The 19,160-nt window shown below is 53.0% G+C and overlaps 3 protein-coding genes across 3 annotated transcripts; 1 reads left to right on the forward strand and 2 right to left on the reverse strand.

The window, feature by feature from the left end:
- Positions 1-2,159: 2,159 nt before the first annotated feature.
- On the reverse strand, positions 2,160-5,867 carry PODANS_6_2820 (uncharacterized protein; the record flags this gene model as incomplete). The annotated part of the gene is made up of 1 exon (XM_001910177.1): positions 2,160-5,867. One exon carries the CDS (start codon positions 5,865-5,867, stop codon positions 2,160-2,162), a length of 3,708 nt encoding a protein of 1,235 aa, XP_001910212.1.
- A 4,623-nt stretch (positions 5,868-10,490) lies between these two features.
- On the reverse strand, positions 10,491-11,967 carry PODANS_6_2810 (uncharacterized protein; the record flags this gene model as incomplete). Its single annotated transcript, XM_001910178.1, has 5 exons — positions 10,491-10,568; positions 10,623-10,784; positions 10,867-11,528; positions 11,635-11,740; positions 11,803-11,967. Coding segments are annotated over 5 exons (1,173 nt in total), but the record flags the coding sequence as incomplete, so codon positions are not given.
- A 1,555-nt stretch (positions 11,968-13,522) lies between these two features.
- On the forward strand, positions 13,523-19,160 carry PODANS_6_2800 (uncharacterized protein; the record flags this gene model as incomplete). The annotated part of the gene is made up of 2 exons (XM_001910179.1): positions 13,523-14,014; positions 14,106-19,160. Coding segments are annotated over 2 exons (5,547 nt in total), but the record flags the coding sequence as incomplete, so codon positions are not given.

Raw genomic sequence — 19,160 nt, forward strand, 5'->3', positions numbered from 1 at the left:
GATTTTTTTCCCCCAGGGCCTAACCGACCCGTTTAGGGGCATCGTGTACAGCTATTCCTCCCCCCCCCCCCCCCCCGGGGGATGAGCGATGTGACGATCTTTTTGGGCTTCCACTCTGCCGTGAGGTACCGAGGATGTCACTTTTCTCGGTGGGCGACAAGGGTAAGGGGGAAGGAGCTAGACGATTGCCATCTTGAACTATACCGCAGTAGTATATCTCCGTTTTCAGGGCAGGCATGTATGTGTACTGGGGGATGTTGATGTTGTGATTTGGGCAAGCTGTGAAACAGCTAGGATCTCAAAGTCCTTACGTTAGGAAATTCATGGTGGACCTAGAATGGGACACGAGAGGTTACTTTCGCCTTTTTACCCTCTTTCCAATCGCCCATACATGTATGTATGCATCTTCCAGGGTGGTAATGAGGCAGGACCCTGAAAATTCCGGAAAGTGAAGGCAGGTAGGTGGAAGAAAGAACTTTGTTAATTTCAAGAACCGACCAACCCGGCCGAGACAGGTATCCGGGTTCGGGCTCGGAGTTTGTGCCTGGTGCTGCCGGCTTGGTGCTTACCATGGGATCCGGCCGGGGGGTTGGGTTAAAATGGTAGGGCTGTAACGTTTATTTAGCATTCAGTTGTGTGATATACTTGTGGTGGTGATACTTGGAAGAAGGATACCATGTAGCGTTCTTTGCTTTGCTTCATTCCGAGGAAGTTGTCATGCGGTATTGAGGGTCTGACTGTTTACCTACTTACGTTCTCACCAAAACAATACTCGAGCTCCTTCGATGCATCATTGCGTCGCCAGTGACTGCTGCTTATAGGTACTTGAGCACCAAAGTTAGGTATGCCAAAAGATATAAGCTGTCTACCTATTCAAGTTTATCCGACGCCGACTGCTTCCCTCCCTCATGGCCGAAAGGGTCTGGTGTTTGTCATTGATTGGCTAAATAAACCTACCTTACCGTTATTATATGCATACATACTTCCTCCTCCAAATCAAACAATATCTGGACAAGGGCAACGTGCAGGTACTCTCCAAAAGGTCGGCAGCCTAGTTTCTTAATTCGTCTTTGTTTTCTCAAACTGGCAAATGCCAAAGCCCACCTAGGGGGCTACTTTCTCCGTCTTTGCATAGTCTGCCTCTTCGGGTTTGGTCGGTCGGTAGGTACATTTAGAGAAACTGTCCCAAACTCCCGGTTTGAAGACAGGTAGGTAAGAAGCGAGCGAAATGTGCATCTCGCAAAATGTGCGTCTCTCGGTATTTTTAACCCCCTCGATATTAATTGCCTTTCTTTTCCTCCTCACACCCTTGCACCTGTCTCCCTCGGTTTTGGACCTCTCACAACCTTACCTAGGTCTGCCCCTTCCCCCCCCCCAAAAAATGGTGCTGCGGACAGACGGAGTCACCATCATCAATGGTTCGGCCCTTCGGGCGTGAAACTCGGTGGCTTTTGGTACTAGGCATCCAAATAAGAAACCAAATCGTCAAACTGGCAAACTCATATCCAAAAACTGCTTGACCCCAGTTCCGTCCTATCAATGGCGCGGGTATGAAATCCGTGCCCTCTGCATATCTCGCCCCGAAATGTAGCAACTGCAAATTAGCAGTGGCTAATATAACCCCAGGATCGGGTGTTTCCCCCAGACTTTCACCCATCACAGTCGCACTTGATATCACACTTAACCCCCACTTACTACCAACGTCGAATACAACCTCCCTACCTTACCCAATGGCAGAAAATAACCGCAGTTTGCTATTCTTCCACTAAGGCAGCAGCACACCTGTCAAGTAGGTACCTTTCTAGGTAATGTTTGAATCGAATTTGGTATATTTCTGACCTCTCACCCAACCTACGCTCACCCTCCGAAACCACCAAACCAAACCACAAAAAAAAAAAAAAAACCCTCCAGATAAATGCATAAATCCATCCCATCACAACCCTATCCCAACCAACCCTCTCAAAAAACAAAAAGATGAAAAAAAATGATGTCTCAAATCCCACACCAATGCACCTCCCTTCCCCCCAAAATCCTTGCCCAATGCAAGAAATATAACAACGAAAAAAAAAAAAAAAACCAATGAATTAATGCCAAAAAACCACTGTAAATGTAAAATGTTGAAACAAAGAAAAGAAAGGGGGGGTATCACTCAATCAAACTCAATCCACATTCCACCTCCCATCACCACCACCCTCCACCAAATCCAACCAACTCCTCACCGCCTCTCTCAAAATACTCTCCTTATCCTTATCCATACTCTCTCTCCCACCACCACTACCCTCCTGCTGCTGCTGTTGCTCCTGCTTCCTATCCTCAATCACATCCAGTATTATCTCCTCCAACGCCCCCAAAAGCACAGTCTTGCACCTCGACCGCGGAACCTCCGGCGCCATCCCCCCACCTAGCCCCCCTCCCCCGCCCTGGTGGTGATGGGTAGCATGAGCCGAGCGAGCATCCCCCTGCGTCGAAGTGCTATTGCTTCTCTCCCTGCGTTTGCTCGTCGATCGGGAGGAACACGACGAACTAGCTTTGCTCATCATGTCTGCCCCCCCCGCAGCCATGACCTTCTCGACCGCTTCGACGAGCGTCTCGTCAAGGCTGACGATGAGTTCCTCGATGAACTCGTCTTGTACCTGCCCCCCATCGGCGGCGGCCGGGGTTGTCCGGGCGGCAGCAGCAGGCGTCAGAGGAGTCATCGCCGCCGCCTGAGGGGATGGCGTCCTGCCGCTCAAAGACCCGTCTGTGTAGCCGGGCTTGACCAGGCGGCGGTAGTGGATGCGGGTGATGGTAAACGTAGTCGTGTCGGCCACGATGGCGGAGCTGATGTCGACCCATCTCTCTGCGTCCCCGTCGGCCGAGAAGGCGTCGGGCAACACTTGCGGGGTGGGCTCGGCTCGCATCGAGGCCTTGACTTGCTTGATCAAGTCGTTCTGCGCTGGTACGGCCTGCAGGACAAAGTCCGGGTGGTATTGCTGTAGCCAGCCGGCGACGTTCAGGGGGACATCTCCGTCGGCAGAGAAACGGCAGGACTGTTCAAAAGTGTCCAGGCCAGACCCGAAGCCGGCGGCTGACAGGTAGCCACTGCTGGAGGGGGAGCTCACTGCACTCTCAAATGATGTCAAGAAATCAGGCAGCGGTATGTCAACGTCAATCACGCCATCATGGATGTTGATGGAGGTCTTGACTGGCGATTCAAATGCCCCCGACGGATCCGGGGTCCTCTGCAGTTTCGGAGGTGGATTTGACTGATCAGAGAGCCCGAGTGTGTCTGCTGATGCCCGCCCCGGAGAAGCAGCATCTCCACAACCACTCACTGGAGACGACACCTGAGCGTCAACAACTGGTTTCGTTCCCGAACCCTTTCCAGACTCTGTGAAGACCATGGTTAATGCGGCGCCAGAGGGCCGCCGCGCATTAATCGGAGACCCGGGGACCCCATTTTGCTCTTCAGCGAAATCCGGAGTCCTGGCAGTAGAATCTCGTCGACGCGTGGGCCAAAAACCGCTGATAACACTCCATCGAGAGCTTTGACGACGCTCGTTGGCACCTGTACCATCGTCCCTGGTGAGGCGCTTCAGGTCATTGGCGGCGACGCTATTGCTGCTTCCCGGCCGGCCTGGTGAAAAGAGATCAGCTGCCTGGCCTGTGGTAAAGTGCGGTACGCTGGTCTCGGCTGTGATGGTTGCAGTTATGGCGGCACTGCTTTTGCGTGTGTTGTGGTCAACGCCCCTGATCGGGAGATGAGCTGTCCGCATTGACGTCGCATCTGAAGCCCGCCGCTCGTGTCGCCCCTCCATGCTCAGATGGGCCAAGGGAGGCGGGACCCCAGTTCCACGAGCATGCTGTGACTGTAAACTGAGATTGCGCGAATGCGAGGGCACTCTCGACCCTGTTCGTCGATTGATTCTGCGCCGTAAGGATTCTTCTTTCAGTATCGGAACTACAAAGGAGGGAGGGGATTGGGAGAGCGTGCCAAAGGACGTCGAAGTGCTTGGCCGGTGCGCTCTGATGGTGGGTATCTGTTGCGATGCAGGCAGGAAGGCAGCCAGCAGGAAAATCAAACGACGAGCCGCAATCTTGTTGTCGCTCACAATGATGGTACGGGCGGGTACCATATTGTCCTCGTCCGCTTTTGCCTTTTTCTGCAAGAAATACCTCCGACGGTATTCGTGAGGACTGAGGGCCTGGAGCCAGTCGGTGTGTGAAGCCAGGAAGCTGGTCAGCAATGTGTAGATGAAGAAGCCCTGCTCCTTTCCACCAGCCCATTTGGCCACACTGCGGGCTTCATCTCGCCATATCGGCCATCGATTCTGCCCAGTTGTCACACGGGAGGCCCGAATGCCTGCCACAATTCTGGTCTTGGCAGCGTTTACTTCTTCTTTGATGTGACGATTTTCAAGCAGACAATTGGGTAGCAAGGTGATCGGCTTCGCATTCGTCTTTGGGGGTTTGACCGGAGCACCGTCTTCGCTGCGGCGTCCAGACATGGGCATCGCTCGTGCCATGTGCTGAAGACTCGGCAGCGGATCGGGAGAGGTTAAATCTGCCTGTCTGAGCATCTGGAAAATAACACTCGCTGCTTTTGACTGCAAATGGGTTAATGTCCGCATTATGATATCCCAGTGTTGCGTGATGCTGTCGATCTGATCTTCCATATCACTGCTGAAACTGGTCTCAAAGGAGTCCACCGCGTGGCCAGGTTGATTCCCGACCAGAGTCCATCCTGAGCGCCGGGCCGAGCTGAATGATGATGGGAATGAGTCCTGCTCCGTATACGAGTTGGAGCCTCTGAAGGCAGGTCTAGCTGACGGCGTTGTGGTTGACTGAGGAGGCGGGGGAAGACTGATTATCAGAGCAACAGCATACATTGGCGTTCGTTTCTGCTTGGGTTGGAACTTCTTTTTCTTCACCTTGTTGTCGTCCGAGGTTGGAGGGAAGGGATAGCTAGTGCTCTCTTCGGCACCGGCCGGTGTAAGTTTTTCGTCCAAGGGCAGGTTTACCGGAAACAGCCTCGTGATCAGCACTTTCTTGCGCTCATATCCCCGGCTTGCAACACCTGGAGTGGGCGGGGTCGTCATTGGTGGTGGGTTTTCCGAAGAGAATGACTGCGATAGTCTGCTCGCCCTCATGCTGGATCTGCCCATGGAACTTCGACCATCTGAGAACATGGAACCATTGTCCAGCGGCCGGGCCTCGGATGGTACAACGTGGACTTTTGTCGATGTTCCTTTATAGGCCATGAGCTCCGAGTTACCAAAGATACAGCTGGAAAACGTGGCCAATTCCTCCCGATACTCGCGCCATGCGCGCTGAGACTCGCTTTCCACATAACCCTGAGTCCGGCTGTGAACTGATGGTCTCCGATCAAAAGCACCCTGCCTGGTCTTGGGGCTTCCCTGCTGGATGATGATGGGACGGCCAGCAGTCGTGATCGGAGGTTTTCGGGGCGATGCCGGATTTCGTCTCTCCTGCACCGAATAAGAGCCGGCCGTGGCCGACGGGCGATCCGCATATCCGGCTGGGACGGCCGGAGGGGCCTGACTGTCATACAACAGAGAAGCCGCAACCGAACTCAGGGCATCTTGCATGATGATGATGCGCACATCCTGCACGCCGAGGTCGATATCGGCATCATAATCGAACACGTTCGTGGAGGAGCTGGTGAGTGACGAAGAGCCGCTGGATAAGGGGTAGAGCTGGTTGGCGCGATGTTCAAACAAGTCTTGCGGATCGGGAAAGAGCAGGTTTCGCGTGTGGATGTCTTCCTGTACCGATTCGAGTGAGAATGGCTTATGGGAAGACGCCTGAGCCGAGGGTACGGCCCCTGTCCCGGCCGTCGCACCGAGGTTGAAGAGTTTCCCGAGCATCTTTACCGACAGCTGAGAAATCTAGAGAGAGAGCGAGAGAGAGAGAGAGAGAGATCGTATACCAGACAAGTCGCGAGACTGTCTCTATTGGCATATCAAACGGCGCCCGACCACCGAACTAGCATCCTCACTGGCGGCAGCTGAGGCATCGACATGGAAGGACTGCTGACGTGGTCGAATATGTTATGAGAATGAGCGTTCCTGGAGCCTCGATAGGAGTTGGATCTGGTATCGCCTAACCAGAGGTGAGATGGATTTCAAAGGAGGGACGAGAGGGCAAAGACCAAGACGTGGACGAGGACGAAGCCAGGGCGGCGCGTGAGTGCGTTGTGCTCTTGGTGTTTATCTGGCTCCTGACCAAGCAGGACGGACGTGTTATGAAAGAAGAAAGGAATGGCTGACCAGCCAGATGCAGGCGCTTGGACAAGCGCTATGCTGTGCTGAGAGTGAGAAGTTGGTGTGAGAGAGAGCACTTGTCGGCTGGTCAGGTCAGGTATCGGGTATCAGATCAGGTCCGGAAACGGCTTATTGCGCCCGGAGAGACAGGAAACACGAGAGCCCCGCGTTGTTGGAGCGACAGCGGATGGCGGGCTAGATACCAAAAATCGGCTACCCGTACTCCGTAGTGTTCTTCCGAATGGTTAGCACCAGATCAGCGCCAGGTATGGTTTTTGTCTGGCTGTGGAGTTGGGTAGACCCGAGCAGGCCGGACCTGGCGATGCCAGGGTTCGAGGTAGAGATAGGAGGGGAGGGCGGGTGGGGGGGCGGCCAGGGAATGAGAGGGAACGAGAGAGCACGAGAGCTCGAGCGAGGGGCCGAGGGTGGTCCAAGATGATGCACAAGGAAACCAATGCAGAGAGGGATAAAGAAGGGAGGATCTGGTAGGATATACAACTCATCAGGCCAATTGTACTCTCGGCAGCCAACACTCAATTGCTCTGCCTTCTCTCTCTTCCCATGGAATGGCGGTGACGGCGAGAGCGGCGGTTGGATGGACGTCGTTGCGTTGTTGCAGGGCAGCACTGCGCACCCACAGCGCACCTTACCTCGTACCGCGCGAACAGGAGCTGGTGGGGCACTCTCTCACTGAAGGTGGGGCCTGCCTTGATGGGCTAGACACCATGGTAAAAGTAACGTATCTTTTTCCATCTCTCCCGTCCACCACTTGAACCAAAAATAATTACCACTACCCATCACTTATGGCTCTCACTTGCATCTTGCAGTTGTGTGTGCACGACACTCGCATGTGTAGCTACTGGTAGATTACCGACATAAATACAATGCCTCAACCACCCAGCCAAGGCCCAAATCCGGGGTACCTGGGCCAGGCTGCTGCCACCCTTCCTCAGCAGTCCCCTCAGCAATCCCCTCAGCATCTCAGTTGAGGGTCCACCAGCCTGCCGGCAGTTTCACTTCAGAAAGCATCTCCAAAGACAATCAAGCCATCCACATGGCGTCCAACAAGCAACATGTCGACCACAGTTCTACAACTGCCCGCCGCCTGACCTGAGTGCCACTTCACCTCGCCGCCCTTCTCCCCCCCTCCACCGGATAGCGACTCGTGTCTCCCCGAGCTTGCGGCCCAATGATTCGAAATCACCAATACCTCTCGCTCTGAAGCAATCGGCGTGTTGCAGGGGTCCTGGTGCTCCTGGGGAAACATCCGACAGTCTGGCTCCCAATCGTTGAAGGCGTTGGGCTGACGGGCTCACCGCCAGAATGATGCTCATCATCTTTCCCGTCGTCCCTTTTCCGGCAGTCGATCAACCTCTGCGCGGAATGAAAGAAGCCGGCTCGTGCCCGTTGACGCGTAAGACATCACAGCCGATGATGTCGGTGCAACATCAGCCATCGTCAGCAAAAGGCACCGTCCTCGCCAGCAATGACATTATAATATTGCCCCATTAGGCTGTTCGTGGTCGGCCCGCACCAACCATCCACCCGACGACTCTTCCTCCTGGTGTGCGAGGCTCGGGCCTCTCCGGCCTGGGCTCAGTCTCACCCAACCCCTGTGATATCAGCCGGTGCCGCTTCTCTACATCGGTCACACAAGACTAGTTGGTGTTCGCAACGGCAACAAAAGCAGAAGACGTTTCCCGAACTCTGCCCAGTCCAACTTCCGACTGTATCCATCCATCCAGCAATATCTGACCCTCGACGACACCCTCTTTAAACAAGCCCGCTTCACACCTGCATCGCTAACGTACACAAGCTCGGTTTGCGTAAACTGCGCGGCCCTTGTACACTGCAAATCCAATTGGCACACGACAAATAACATGGCGAGCGCGCAGCTCAAAATGCCCCAAAGAGAAACCCAAGGATGCAACATGGTCAGGCTAGGCTGTCCTGTTTGATTCCCTCACAAGCAGCGTAAGCCTTCTACCTATGATCTGTCTCTTTTTCTCTTCCGGAGATAACAATGCCGTCTTTACCGGCACCTTAGCATCAGGCAGTGGCCGTGTAGTATTCCCCAATTTCCTGTTGTTACATTGCTGGAAGTGAAGCATTCTTGGTTTATGGGGTCCCAAGAGATCCCGCAGGCCCTCGTCACAATTTATCAGCTCCCGGTCATTTCTCTCAGCCACATGTGCTGTATCACCACTCGTCGTCCCTAAGAACTGGGAAAAGCGCCGTTTTCTTACGTACATACGAGGCCATATCTACCTGCTCTTGCACCACCTCCCAAGCTTCTTTTGCATTTCCAAGACCTGGGTTCTTGGAAACAAGAAAAGATCTGATAGGCTTTGTGCCTTAACAACCCCTCTCTAGCCATCCATGTTCGTTGTCCATCATTCCCCACCCCCACGTTTCCTCTTCACAACCCCCCATCCCGCCCGCCACTACCCACGTCAAGGCCCAGACCATAGCTTCGGGTATGGGTTTGCGCCAGCACAATGAAACCAAGCGAGAGCGAAGAAGGGTCCCATTGATCTGTCACGAAAATAACCAAGAAGGCAGACATGTGTTTCCTTTTCAGCAGCCATCCACCCATCCCACTTCTTTTTCTGTGTGACCCCCTCTCCCTTCCCGCTCCTCCCCTTCCTTTTTTTTTTGGGGGGGGGGGGGGGACCCCACACCGATCATCGGACTATGTAACCTCTTTGCTTGGGGTTTAAGATGGGGTTCTGCCCGAGGGTATTGTAGTAGCTGCAGGTGCTGAGGGGGAGGGGAGGGGAGGAGTGGCAACGGGTCATCTCTTTTCCCCTCATCTCGAGCTCAGAGAGAGAGAGAGAGAGAGAGACGCCGAGAATTACCACTCGCTCGCTCGAGGCATCAATCATCAGGCGAGATTGATCGTGATGAGGGGTTGCATGATGTTTTTGATGAGCCTCAAGGGTAAGTGATGGCCGTTTTGAATTGTTGGTTTGTAGCCGCGAGAGCCGCCGTTGGGGGAAAAAAGAAAATAGATAATGCGTAGCCGACTACCTTGCATACATGATACATATGTAGACACGTGCATACATGCCCCATCGGGTCCAAACTGCTTTTTGATAGGGGGCATAGGGGTTTACCCTGAGCTGCAGAGGCGCGCGGGGGGAGCAATTACCGCGGCTATGATATCAATCAAAACCGTTGAGAGACGAGCGTACATGTTGGACATTTCTTCACAACAGCCATGCACAAAACATACTGAGCATCATCAAGCCTGCCCTGTCCTGTGTCAATAAGGTTTGAACCTCAAACTGGCTTCAAACCCGAGGGAGGCAAAAAAAAGAAAAAAAAGAAAAAAAAGACGTCGACGACCGACCTGAGTCAGCCTACCTCGGATTTCCGAGTAAGGGAACTTTCATGTTGTAAAACGAGCACTGTCATTTTCTTGCCCCCTCAGAGATTGTGTCACCTACGATCCAAAACATAACGGCTGGGGAAATAATCCCTGGCTGTTGGTCTTTCGTAATCCGGGGACACAAAGAGGCCGATGGCGGGCCGAAAAGAGAGGGTCCCAAGGAAAAGTCCAAGACTTTATTGGACTTGAGCCCTTTCAACAAGTTATATACTGTCACCCCAGAAACCATCACCTTGAATTCACAACGAAGACGGGTAGATGGATGTACAGAGGGGCAAAATGATATTCCAGCTCTGAACGAAGAAAAATAAAAATGAAGCGAATACCCCTACCCCCCCCCCCCCCCCGAAAGTTCTAGCATGTAAGGCGCTTAACTCGCGGTCGAGTTTCACAAATCAACAATAAAGGGCTCATTTGTTCCGGTTTCTGACCGTTTGTCTGAGGCCGACGAATAGAATATATGCCGCCGTTATGGTCGATACTGAGTCAACAAGCAAGTTACTTTGGAGATTTGTTAACCCCAGGTAAAAAGGCAGGTACAAAAGCATAGCAATAAAAAAAAAACACAATACCTTCCTCTATCTCTATTGCTCTCCTTCTGCCATTCACAATCAATGAGTACAGGAAATAGATCAACGAATCTAACAATACAAACACAATGCAAAACTACCGCTTCTTCCCACCCTCTGTTGACTTTATTCCTCAAATCCAAAACCTGAGATAAAACACGCATGCCACCAGCATGTAGCCTCCTGAGAAAACATATGGGCCCGGCCAGGTTTACCTGTATCCCATCTATCCATCCTTCTCTCTAAATAACCCCTGTACTCCCCCCATCACTCATGCCCCCCATCACTCGAGACCGACACCGAGCAGCAAGCCAACTTCTCACACATGCCGCCCCCACAAGAAATCTGACATCCCGTTGGTAAAAGCGGTGCCCTAACCAGCTCTGGCTGGAGTGTGACCGAGTGTATACCATAGGCATGAAGACATTCACTAATCGTCTTTGCCCTGTCCATAAACTTGGCCATATCCGGGTCAGAAACGACAACGTGTGCCGAGGCGATGGATTTCTCTTCGTTAAGTCTCCAGACGTGGAGCTCGTGGACAGCGAGAACGCCGGGAATCTATGCAGCGTGTTAGTGCGCACCCGTCTTCTTTGCTGGGGGCAAGATGTCTTGCCTTCATAATATCGTGCTTGATATCCACGAGAATGACCCCAGCAGGTGCACTTTGTAAAAGAATGGTGCCGGACTCCCTCAAAATTGGAATTGCTGTGCAGAAGATGAGAGCTGCGATGCCCAAGCTGATGGCTGGATCGGCGTAGTATTTAGGGTCGAATTCATTCGTCGTGTCGGGGCGAACATATTGTATGATGGCTGCCGCAATCATGACGCCCAGATTCCCAGCAATATCCCCTAAGACGTGGAACTTGGCGGCGAGCATGTTGAGATCTCCTAATGGCGCCTTGCCGATGTGTACAATGTGCCGATGTTCGGAGTGGGAATCGGTAGCAGCTATTGGCGATGTCGTCCCGTCGGCCTCAATATCGACGCATGATGCTTTCGGTGATGGTAAGTTGAGAACTGTTGCACTGCTGGTAGTGGTGCCTCCATTCTTTAGGAGTTCGGCATCACCGCCCTTCTTACAGGGTGAAGTAAGGTCATGTCTGTGGTGATGATCGCCACGAGGGACTTCATCGGTTTGTTTGCTGTGTTCATGTTCATGCCCATGCCCATGCCCATGCCCGTGTCCGTGAGAATGGCTGTGGCCGTGGCCGTGACCGTGGTTGTGTTCTGCACCAAATTCTATCAGCCTCCCATCTAGGTCCTTCAAAAATTCTGTTGTTCTTACCATGTAGAAAGGCAAAGCTGACGAGGTTCAGGGCGAGACCTACGCCACCCACTATCAAGACCAGTTTGGGTTCTTCGACTTTCTCCATCTTTATAAAGCGCTCGATGGACTGGAATAAAATACTGAGCGCTAAAGCGAACAAAAAGGATCCATTGAAAAAGGCGCCAAGCAGCGTAGATCGCTGCCAGCCGAAAGATAGCTCTTGAGGCGAGCCACTGCGCTCAGATACCTGCGAAGAGAAAGGTCAGCCGTAGGGCTTCATGAGGATGTATACAAATGAGTGTGACGTACAACAATGGCGACCAGAGTCACCACATAGCCGAGTAGATCATTTAGCTGGAGATTTCGTGTCAGCAACCGGTCTATGCAACTCTCTTCTGCAAAGACCCGTAGATCTATACATACGTAGTGAATGGCATCAGCGTAGAGTGCCAAACTACTAGTTTTGAAGGCGACTGTGTGATACAGGGTTAGTCGGACAGCGTCATCTGATGTTGCTCAAGGTTCGAGTGCGTTGTCAATGCCTACCAACAAGCTCACACACGAAGAAAGCGGTCGAGATGGCGATAATAATCGACACTCTTGTCCTCTTGCTGAGTTTCCTGGTCGCCATGATAGATTATTCGGGGACTGGGCTGGCGAAGAGTAGTGTGAGCAAACTGACAGCAGAAGAAAAGTAGCAGAAGGAAGCTCTCGCTGACAGCAAACTGATGCGTGTGATATCAAGACACCGCAGTAGGCGGGGCAAACAATGCCAATGTCTCTGGTGTTTGCGACTTTGCGACCTGTGGACCTCTCGTTGCCATGAAGCATGGACCAGGAAGCTGGCTCAACAGATAAATGTTCAATCTTGCAGGATTGAAGAGCACCGTATGGCCAGGAAGCTGAGAGTAGATCTGTCGATTTTGCATCTGCAGTCACTTGAATGAGTGACTGTCTAGCTCGCACGGCCTTAGTGCTGCACAGGAGCATTCGACCTTAAGAGCATGCAGGGTGAGGTGTGTTGCGTGTTGCAGATGGCAGCCGGACCGGTAAGTTGGGACGCCCGGTGTCTGCGAGAGACTCCGAGCAAGATACTGAGGTGAGATAAAGTATGACGTGGTAATGTGTGAGCGTGTACACAGAAGAGGAGGATCCTCAACTCCGAGAGCGGGAGCAGGTGGCCGCCCAGAGAGCAGAGAAATGAAGACCAGTGGTTCAGAGAGGGAATGTCGGCCATATCAATGAATAATTTGGTGCAAGAAGAAGCTGGATTTAATTAGCGCCAAATGGCATCAAGCTTCAAATTGACCGGATGGTGGCTTGCTTTCAAGTGGGCAGCCGCTGTCAGTGCATGTGCCTCATCCACGTTTCCCTCTTGAGGAAGTAGCAACTGCGGCAACTGAATGCTGCCTAAGAAAATGAAGAGATGTCTCCCTAGTTCTAAAGAGTGCCATTGCTTCGAGAACAGATCCAAGACAAGATCACAAATGTCCGGAGCATGCCATCTCTTATTCTTGTCCTTGGTGTCTCTCAGGCCACAAGATAACTAACTGGACAGAAATGTTACACAGTCACCAAGCTGTACAACAACATCGGCACACCGAAAAAGCGACCGGATACCGGACAATTTGTAAGACTGATTCGATTCAGTGCCGAGGGATTGCTCTTGCCCGGGGTGATGTAATTCTGGAATTCTGGAGGTGAGGTTTGGAGATGAAAAGCAATCACCAATCAAATCCCAGCAACAGCCACACCCAGCTGTTCCCGGCAGGCACCACATTTGCAGGGATGTGGATCGCGGGGGACAGGGGAATGGGTCATTGCGCTAACTCTATTGAGAAGGCGGGGAAATAATCCTGGATTTTGCCAACGATAGCTCACGTCAACACCGTTTACAGGCGCTGAAGGTCGGACGGACAATGCGAAATGCAAATGCGACAGCTTTTTCGACGACGATACGAAGACATGATTTTTCGACGGCGAAAAGAGCAACCATAACCCTACAATCTCAATTTGATGAGAAAGCTCAATGTCGTGGAGAACCGCCTCGGCCGGCGCGCCGGGGCCTGCAAAAGGCGCTCAGGGTTGGCCGTCCCACCTTCGCCAGTTCAGTAAAGCCAGCGCAGAGGAGCAACCGCATCTATATCCCAATCTCAATCCCCATTCACCGGCAGACACGATCACTTCGAGCAGTTCGACGATTCGCGAGCGACCCCAGTCGGCGAAACGCCCAGGACGAAGATGGACCGTGACTGTCAACGAAGCGCTTTCCGGCGACGAAGTGTTGCTCAACTTTGAGCTGCTAGGGGACGATATCCAGCCAGGCAGCCTCGTGGCTATCGATGTGCTAAAGCCAGAAACCGAGAAACAGCATCACCCAGAACGCAGCAAAGATGACAGCTCTGCGGGTTGCAAGCCAAAGCGCTACATATGTATCGCCAAAGACTTGAATAAGGATTTCAGGGCTCGATACCCCATGGTCGAAGTCTATGTCGCCAAACATATCGCAGAAGCCTTTGGGGTGAGGAAGGGTACACAAGTTACTGTCGCTCCAGTATGATGCCCTTTTCAACTTTGTGGATGGGAATTGTCCCTAACGAAGATCATTCCAGATTGACAGCACGAACCCGGCCGTTGAAGCATCTCACCTCGAGCTCTGCTTTAAAGATCAGTATCTTTCGCGAGCTGATATGTGGCGTATGGCAGTGGGAATGCTTTCAGAGCGGACCGTATACAAAGGACAGATGATCCTGTTCATGGGTACCGTCAAGGCGCAGGTCACAGCTGTGTATGTTGACGGACGCCAAATTCATTCTGCCTTCTTCGGCCGCGACACAAAGCCCATATTCCGCAGCGAATCCGCTCGATATGTTCTTTTCATCCAGATGTCCCGCGAGATGTGGGACTTTGACTCAGATGGTTCCGGCGAGATCATGTTTAACAAAGTGGTCAACGGGTTCCTGCCAGCGCTCTTCAAGAAGTGGGCAGCTATGAAGCTGAAGCATCTTGTCACCATCGTGTTGTTTGCACGCGTCGAGTACGACACGGGTATTTCGACTGAACTCGCCAATGACGCTGTTCAAAACCTTTACTACACCGGCATTCAGTCCTCTGGAAACCGCCGCCCATACAAGGACTTCTATAGGGTAGTCGTCAGTGAGATGGGCAGTGGTGAGTGGACCAAAATCTTGCATCAGCTCAAGCGGGAGTTTAACTACTTCCGCAAGGACATCAGCACCCACCACATGGAGGCCATAACATGGTCACCCTTTCCTGGCTCGGATGATCCTGCGACTCGCGAGTCAACCCTCAACAGGATCAAAGCTGAAGCCTCTCGAGCGGTGCACGGAAACTTCCTTGAAGCCATCAACATGGCCTCTTCGTTGTACGCCCACGATTACATTGACAGAGACTTGACGAGGACCGGAGTGTCTGTTGTGGTCATTAGTCCCAGTCCTGGCGTTTTCGAGGTCGACTACGACGCGCTTCGCCGAACGACTGAATCTCTTGTGGGTAATGGCATCGGCATTGACTTGATCTGCATACCAAAGATACCACTGCACTCTGTCCCGCTGTTTCGTTATCGTGCTCCTCAAAACTGGGAGCTCGCTCGCCAAAGGTCGAACCTGAACATGAGCAGCGGAAGTACCCCAAAGCAGACCAGTTCGGTGTTTGGGAGTTACAGCAGTCAAGTAGGGTTATTTTCTCTTGGAAAAGGACTCGAAATGGCCCGCCGTGGTGAGCCTGTCGGTCAACGCTCCGCACAAGATGAATTTGTCTCCGCTGTGCCCCAGTGGCTTCATGTGTCATACTGGACGGGCGCGTCTGAAGAAGCACTTTCTTATCAGGGAATTGCTTTGTCGGTTTCGGACGCGCCTCATGGTGACGCCGGAGACGAGTTCCCAATTCGATGTCGCATGTATGACTTGCAAATGCGAAGCGTGATGGAAACCAATGAGATCGAGACCCAGCCGCTGCACATGGATCCATATTTTCCTCTGTCGGCGCTCCAGGTCACTCAGATCTCCCAACCGCACATCGATTCCGATGGGACGATATTTGTCAAGAACACCAAGGTGCCAGAGACTCTTTTTGAACACGTCTATGGCTTCCAGAAGTTTGTCCCTGATAGAAACAGCCAACATGCGGAACGATCACTGTGGAAACAACTGCAACAGTATGACGACTCCAGGGCACGACTGCCAGCTTCCCGGAGGATTGCTGGTCCTCACAGGCATGGGCGTATGTACGAGTATGTCCCAAGAAAGCAAGTGTCGGAAGATACCAGCCTGCTGAGTACCTCCTTTAGCGAGCGTCGTCCTTCCACTGCTATTCAACCCACAATTCCTGGGCTTTCTCAATTTCATAGGCAGAGCTCTGACAGGTTGGAGGTCCCGTCTTCCTTGTCGACCAACCGTAAAAGTCCTGCTGGGTCTAGTAAGGCCAGCAGCACAGCTACTTCGTCTCCCACCAAGGCCCCTAAGTTCATGCGACAGATCAGCCGTTCGAGTGCGGGTTTTAAGATAGCCGCTCCTAAGGCAGCCGTCGCAGAATTGAGCGTCCAGAGTGTTGAGGCCTCGCGGCCCTCGGGTCCACACGATCACAGGATGGGCAATGCTCGCGGAGATCAACGGCCAATGTCTTCGGACAAGACAAGAATGGGCTCGCCTTTGTTCAACCAAGGCATTTTCTCCTCTCACACGTTTGCACAGGGGCACCTGTCTCCTGGAGATTCGGGCAGCAAGCCGATCCTGATCAGAAACCAACAGCCGAGTGGTGTCAGCATGGCCAATTCGATTCTGGCCTCAACACTGCGCCCAAATCCTATTCGCCTCGACCGGGACATAAAAAAGTCCAATGCCATCCGGAACGACGATGCTAATCGGCTTAACAAATCCAAACTATTGGCGGATGCCATGCCGGAGTTGCCAACCACTTTGTCTCCCACCACAGCTCTGAACCCGTGGCTGACAATCCTGAACCCGTCCAATACCAAACCTGAGGATGTGAACATGGCTTCTCTGTACAGCCGCTGGCAGCACGTATTTCCAAGACCCGCCGAAATGAGAGTCATGAAGTGGAAGTCGTTGTGTTCTCCGGCTGCTGTCCCACTTACGTCTGAGTACTTCCCCACAAAGGCTCAGTTTGAGTCAGAGTACCAGCGCCAGCCTTACAATGTGTCACAAAATGTGGACGACGAGCTGTCCGAGGAACCAAGGTCGCGTGACGACTTGCTGCGAGAGTTGATTAGTTTGCGCTTTTGCCAGGGATTCCAAATCATCGTCGGTCCAGCGGTTGCGAAGGCTTTCGGCCAGAAACAACTCAAGGTTGCTGATGTCTTCTCCAGAGACCACATGATGGAAGATGGCACGAGCATTTTCATGTCGGCTGGTAATACCATACATCAGCTGTCGTGTGTCAACGGGACCGAAGTGGAAGTCAATATCTTTGTTCGAAAGCCGACGGAAAGTTCTCCGCAGGTTTATGACGGGGCATTATCGAGGTACAAGCCGGCCATTCGGACACTGTTGGATCAACGCTACAGGACAAGCGAGTTTGATCTTGTGACGCCCAACTCAGAGCGGAACTGGAATTACATTGATGCTTTTGTCGCTGGCCACAATGACGAACTGACGGAGCATCTGAGGTTCTGGCGTGCGAGATTCGTTTTGATCCCTATTACGGGCAGACACGCATCGCTACCCCGGGCACAGAGCGGAGATAGTGACGAGGAGATTCGTATTGAGGGGATCCGCAAGCTTGCTCAGTTGTGGCAGAGGTACCGATACGTTCCTCCGAATGAAAGACGGCTCCAAGGTCCGGGCCAGCGGAAGAAGAAGGAGGCCAATCCTCTTGATATTGTTTACAAGACCGAGGATCCATCTGTGGTCATTGCGGCCGAACTCGAGACATTGCCTTTGCTGGAAGGTGTGGACCGCAAGGGAGGGTTAGTGAGAAGAGGGGAGCAGTTTTCAAAGAAGAACTTTAGCTTGGCTGCTCTGGCGGAGGCTATACAGCAACCAGTGGAACAAGGTGGTGTCCGTATGCAGAACCGCAGATGGCATTTGCGCCTGCATTACAACTGCTTCATCGGTTCTGACATGACGAGTTGGCTTCTAGACAACTTTGAGGATCTTGAGGACCGGGAAGAGGCAGAGGCTCTAGGTAATCGTCTCATGGTATCTGACGACAAGGAGAAAGACAAAGAGGGCAACAAGAAAGAGAGCGGAGGCCTATTCGTGCACGTTGAGAAGCGCCATTCGTTTAGGGACGGGCAGTACTTTTACCAGATCAGCAGCGAATACGCAAAGCCTCAGCCCAGTTGGTTCAAGCGAACCCAACAGTTCTCCATACCGACAACGCCCATGTCAGAGAACATGCCTCGGGATTTACGGGTTGGCATCTCGAGACCGACTTCTATCCATGAAGAGAATTCTTCAACCTCTGGCGCTTCAACACCAACGGCACCACCCACTGTCATCGGCGGCAAGAAGCCCAAAGTTGTTCTCAGCAAGTCTATCAAGTACGACGTCGACCATCGCAAAAAGTCCTACCGGCCCGAGATTGTCGAACTTCATTACGACCGCCTCCACAACCCAGACAACTGTTACCATATCCGCGTCGACTGGATGAACGTCACTGCCAAGCTCATCGAAGACGCCGTTGAGAACTGGGCAAGGGAAGCAGCCCAGTACGGTCTCCGACTGGTTGAAGTCCCCATAGCAGAAGCCTGCTCGATCAGCTACATCAACCCCTTCCGCCGACCCTACATCATGAAACTCGCCCTCCCACCACCCGACCAGTCACCCGTCACATATTATGACTCTAATTCCTTCACCCCCTCCGCCCAGCCTGGGAAGCATTTCTACCAAAAGGCCATCCTGCGCAAATTCGACTTTGTCCTCGACGTCGAAGCAGCATCCAACTTTCCCTCCAACGTAGACGTGTCCTACTCGTGGGGAAAGCCAGACTTCAGATATACCCAGTACATCCACCGGTCGGGGTCTGTCCTGGCGCAAATCACAGACGAGGGGGATCTTCTCTTGTTGGCAAACAGGTTGTATAGCAGCCGAGCTGCTGCCGCCAGGGAGAGGGAGATGCAGAGGGAACTCCGGACGGAGCACCCTGCCCTCGGTGTGAACAGTGCCGTCGCCACGCCTGGTGGTGTTCCGGGACGGGCGATGACGCCGCTGGGTGGTTACCCGGCGTTTAACCTCCCCACTCCGAGTGGGGGAATTAGTTCGGAGCCGGTGACGTCTTCTCCGTCGATTAAACCGGGTTTTTTGTCGCCTATCATTCGACCTGTTGGGGCAACGGCGATGAGTAACCCGCCTTCTGCTGGGGGTGGAGGGGGTAGTGCGTTTGGTACACCGGGGATATTGCAAAAGGGGCCGGGGTGGAGCTGGACGGGGCAGGAGCCGGAGATGGTGAAGGATGAGCTGGAGAGGTTTTGTAGGGATACGGGGGCATTGGACCAGTTTTATCGGGAGCAGCGGATGGCTGCTGTTGTCAGGGAGGCGGGCGGGGGGGTTAGTGCTGGGGGTATTGGGGCTGTTGGGGGGGGAGTTGTTGGGGCGGGGGGGGTGGGGAGTACGCCGGTGGCGAGGGGAATATTCCTGTTATTGGGCTGCCGGGAAATATTATTGGGAGCGTTGGGGGGGAGAGTG

This window comes from Podospora anserina, chromosome 6 (genome assembly GCF_000226545.1).
Source record: "Podospora anserina S mat+ genomic DNA chromosome 6, supercontig 2".
NCBI lineage: Eukaryota > Fungi > Ascomycota > Sordariomycetes > Sordariales > Podosporaceae > Podospora > Podospora anserina.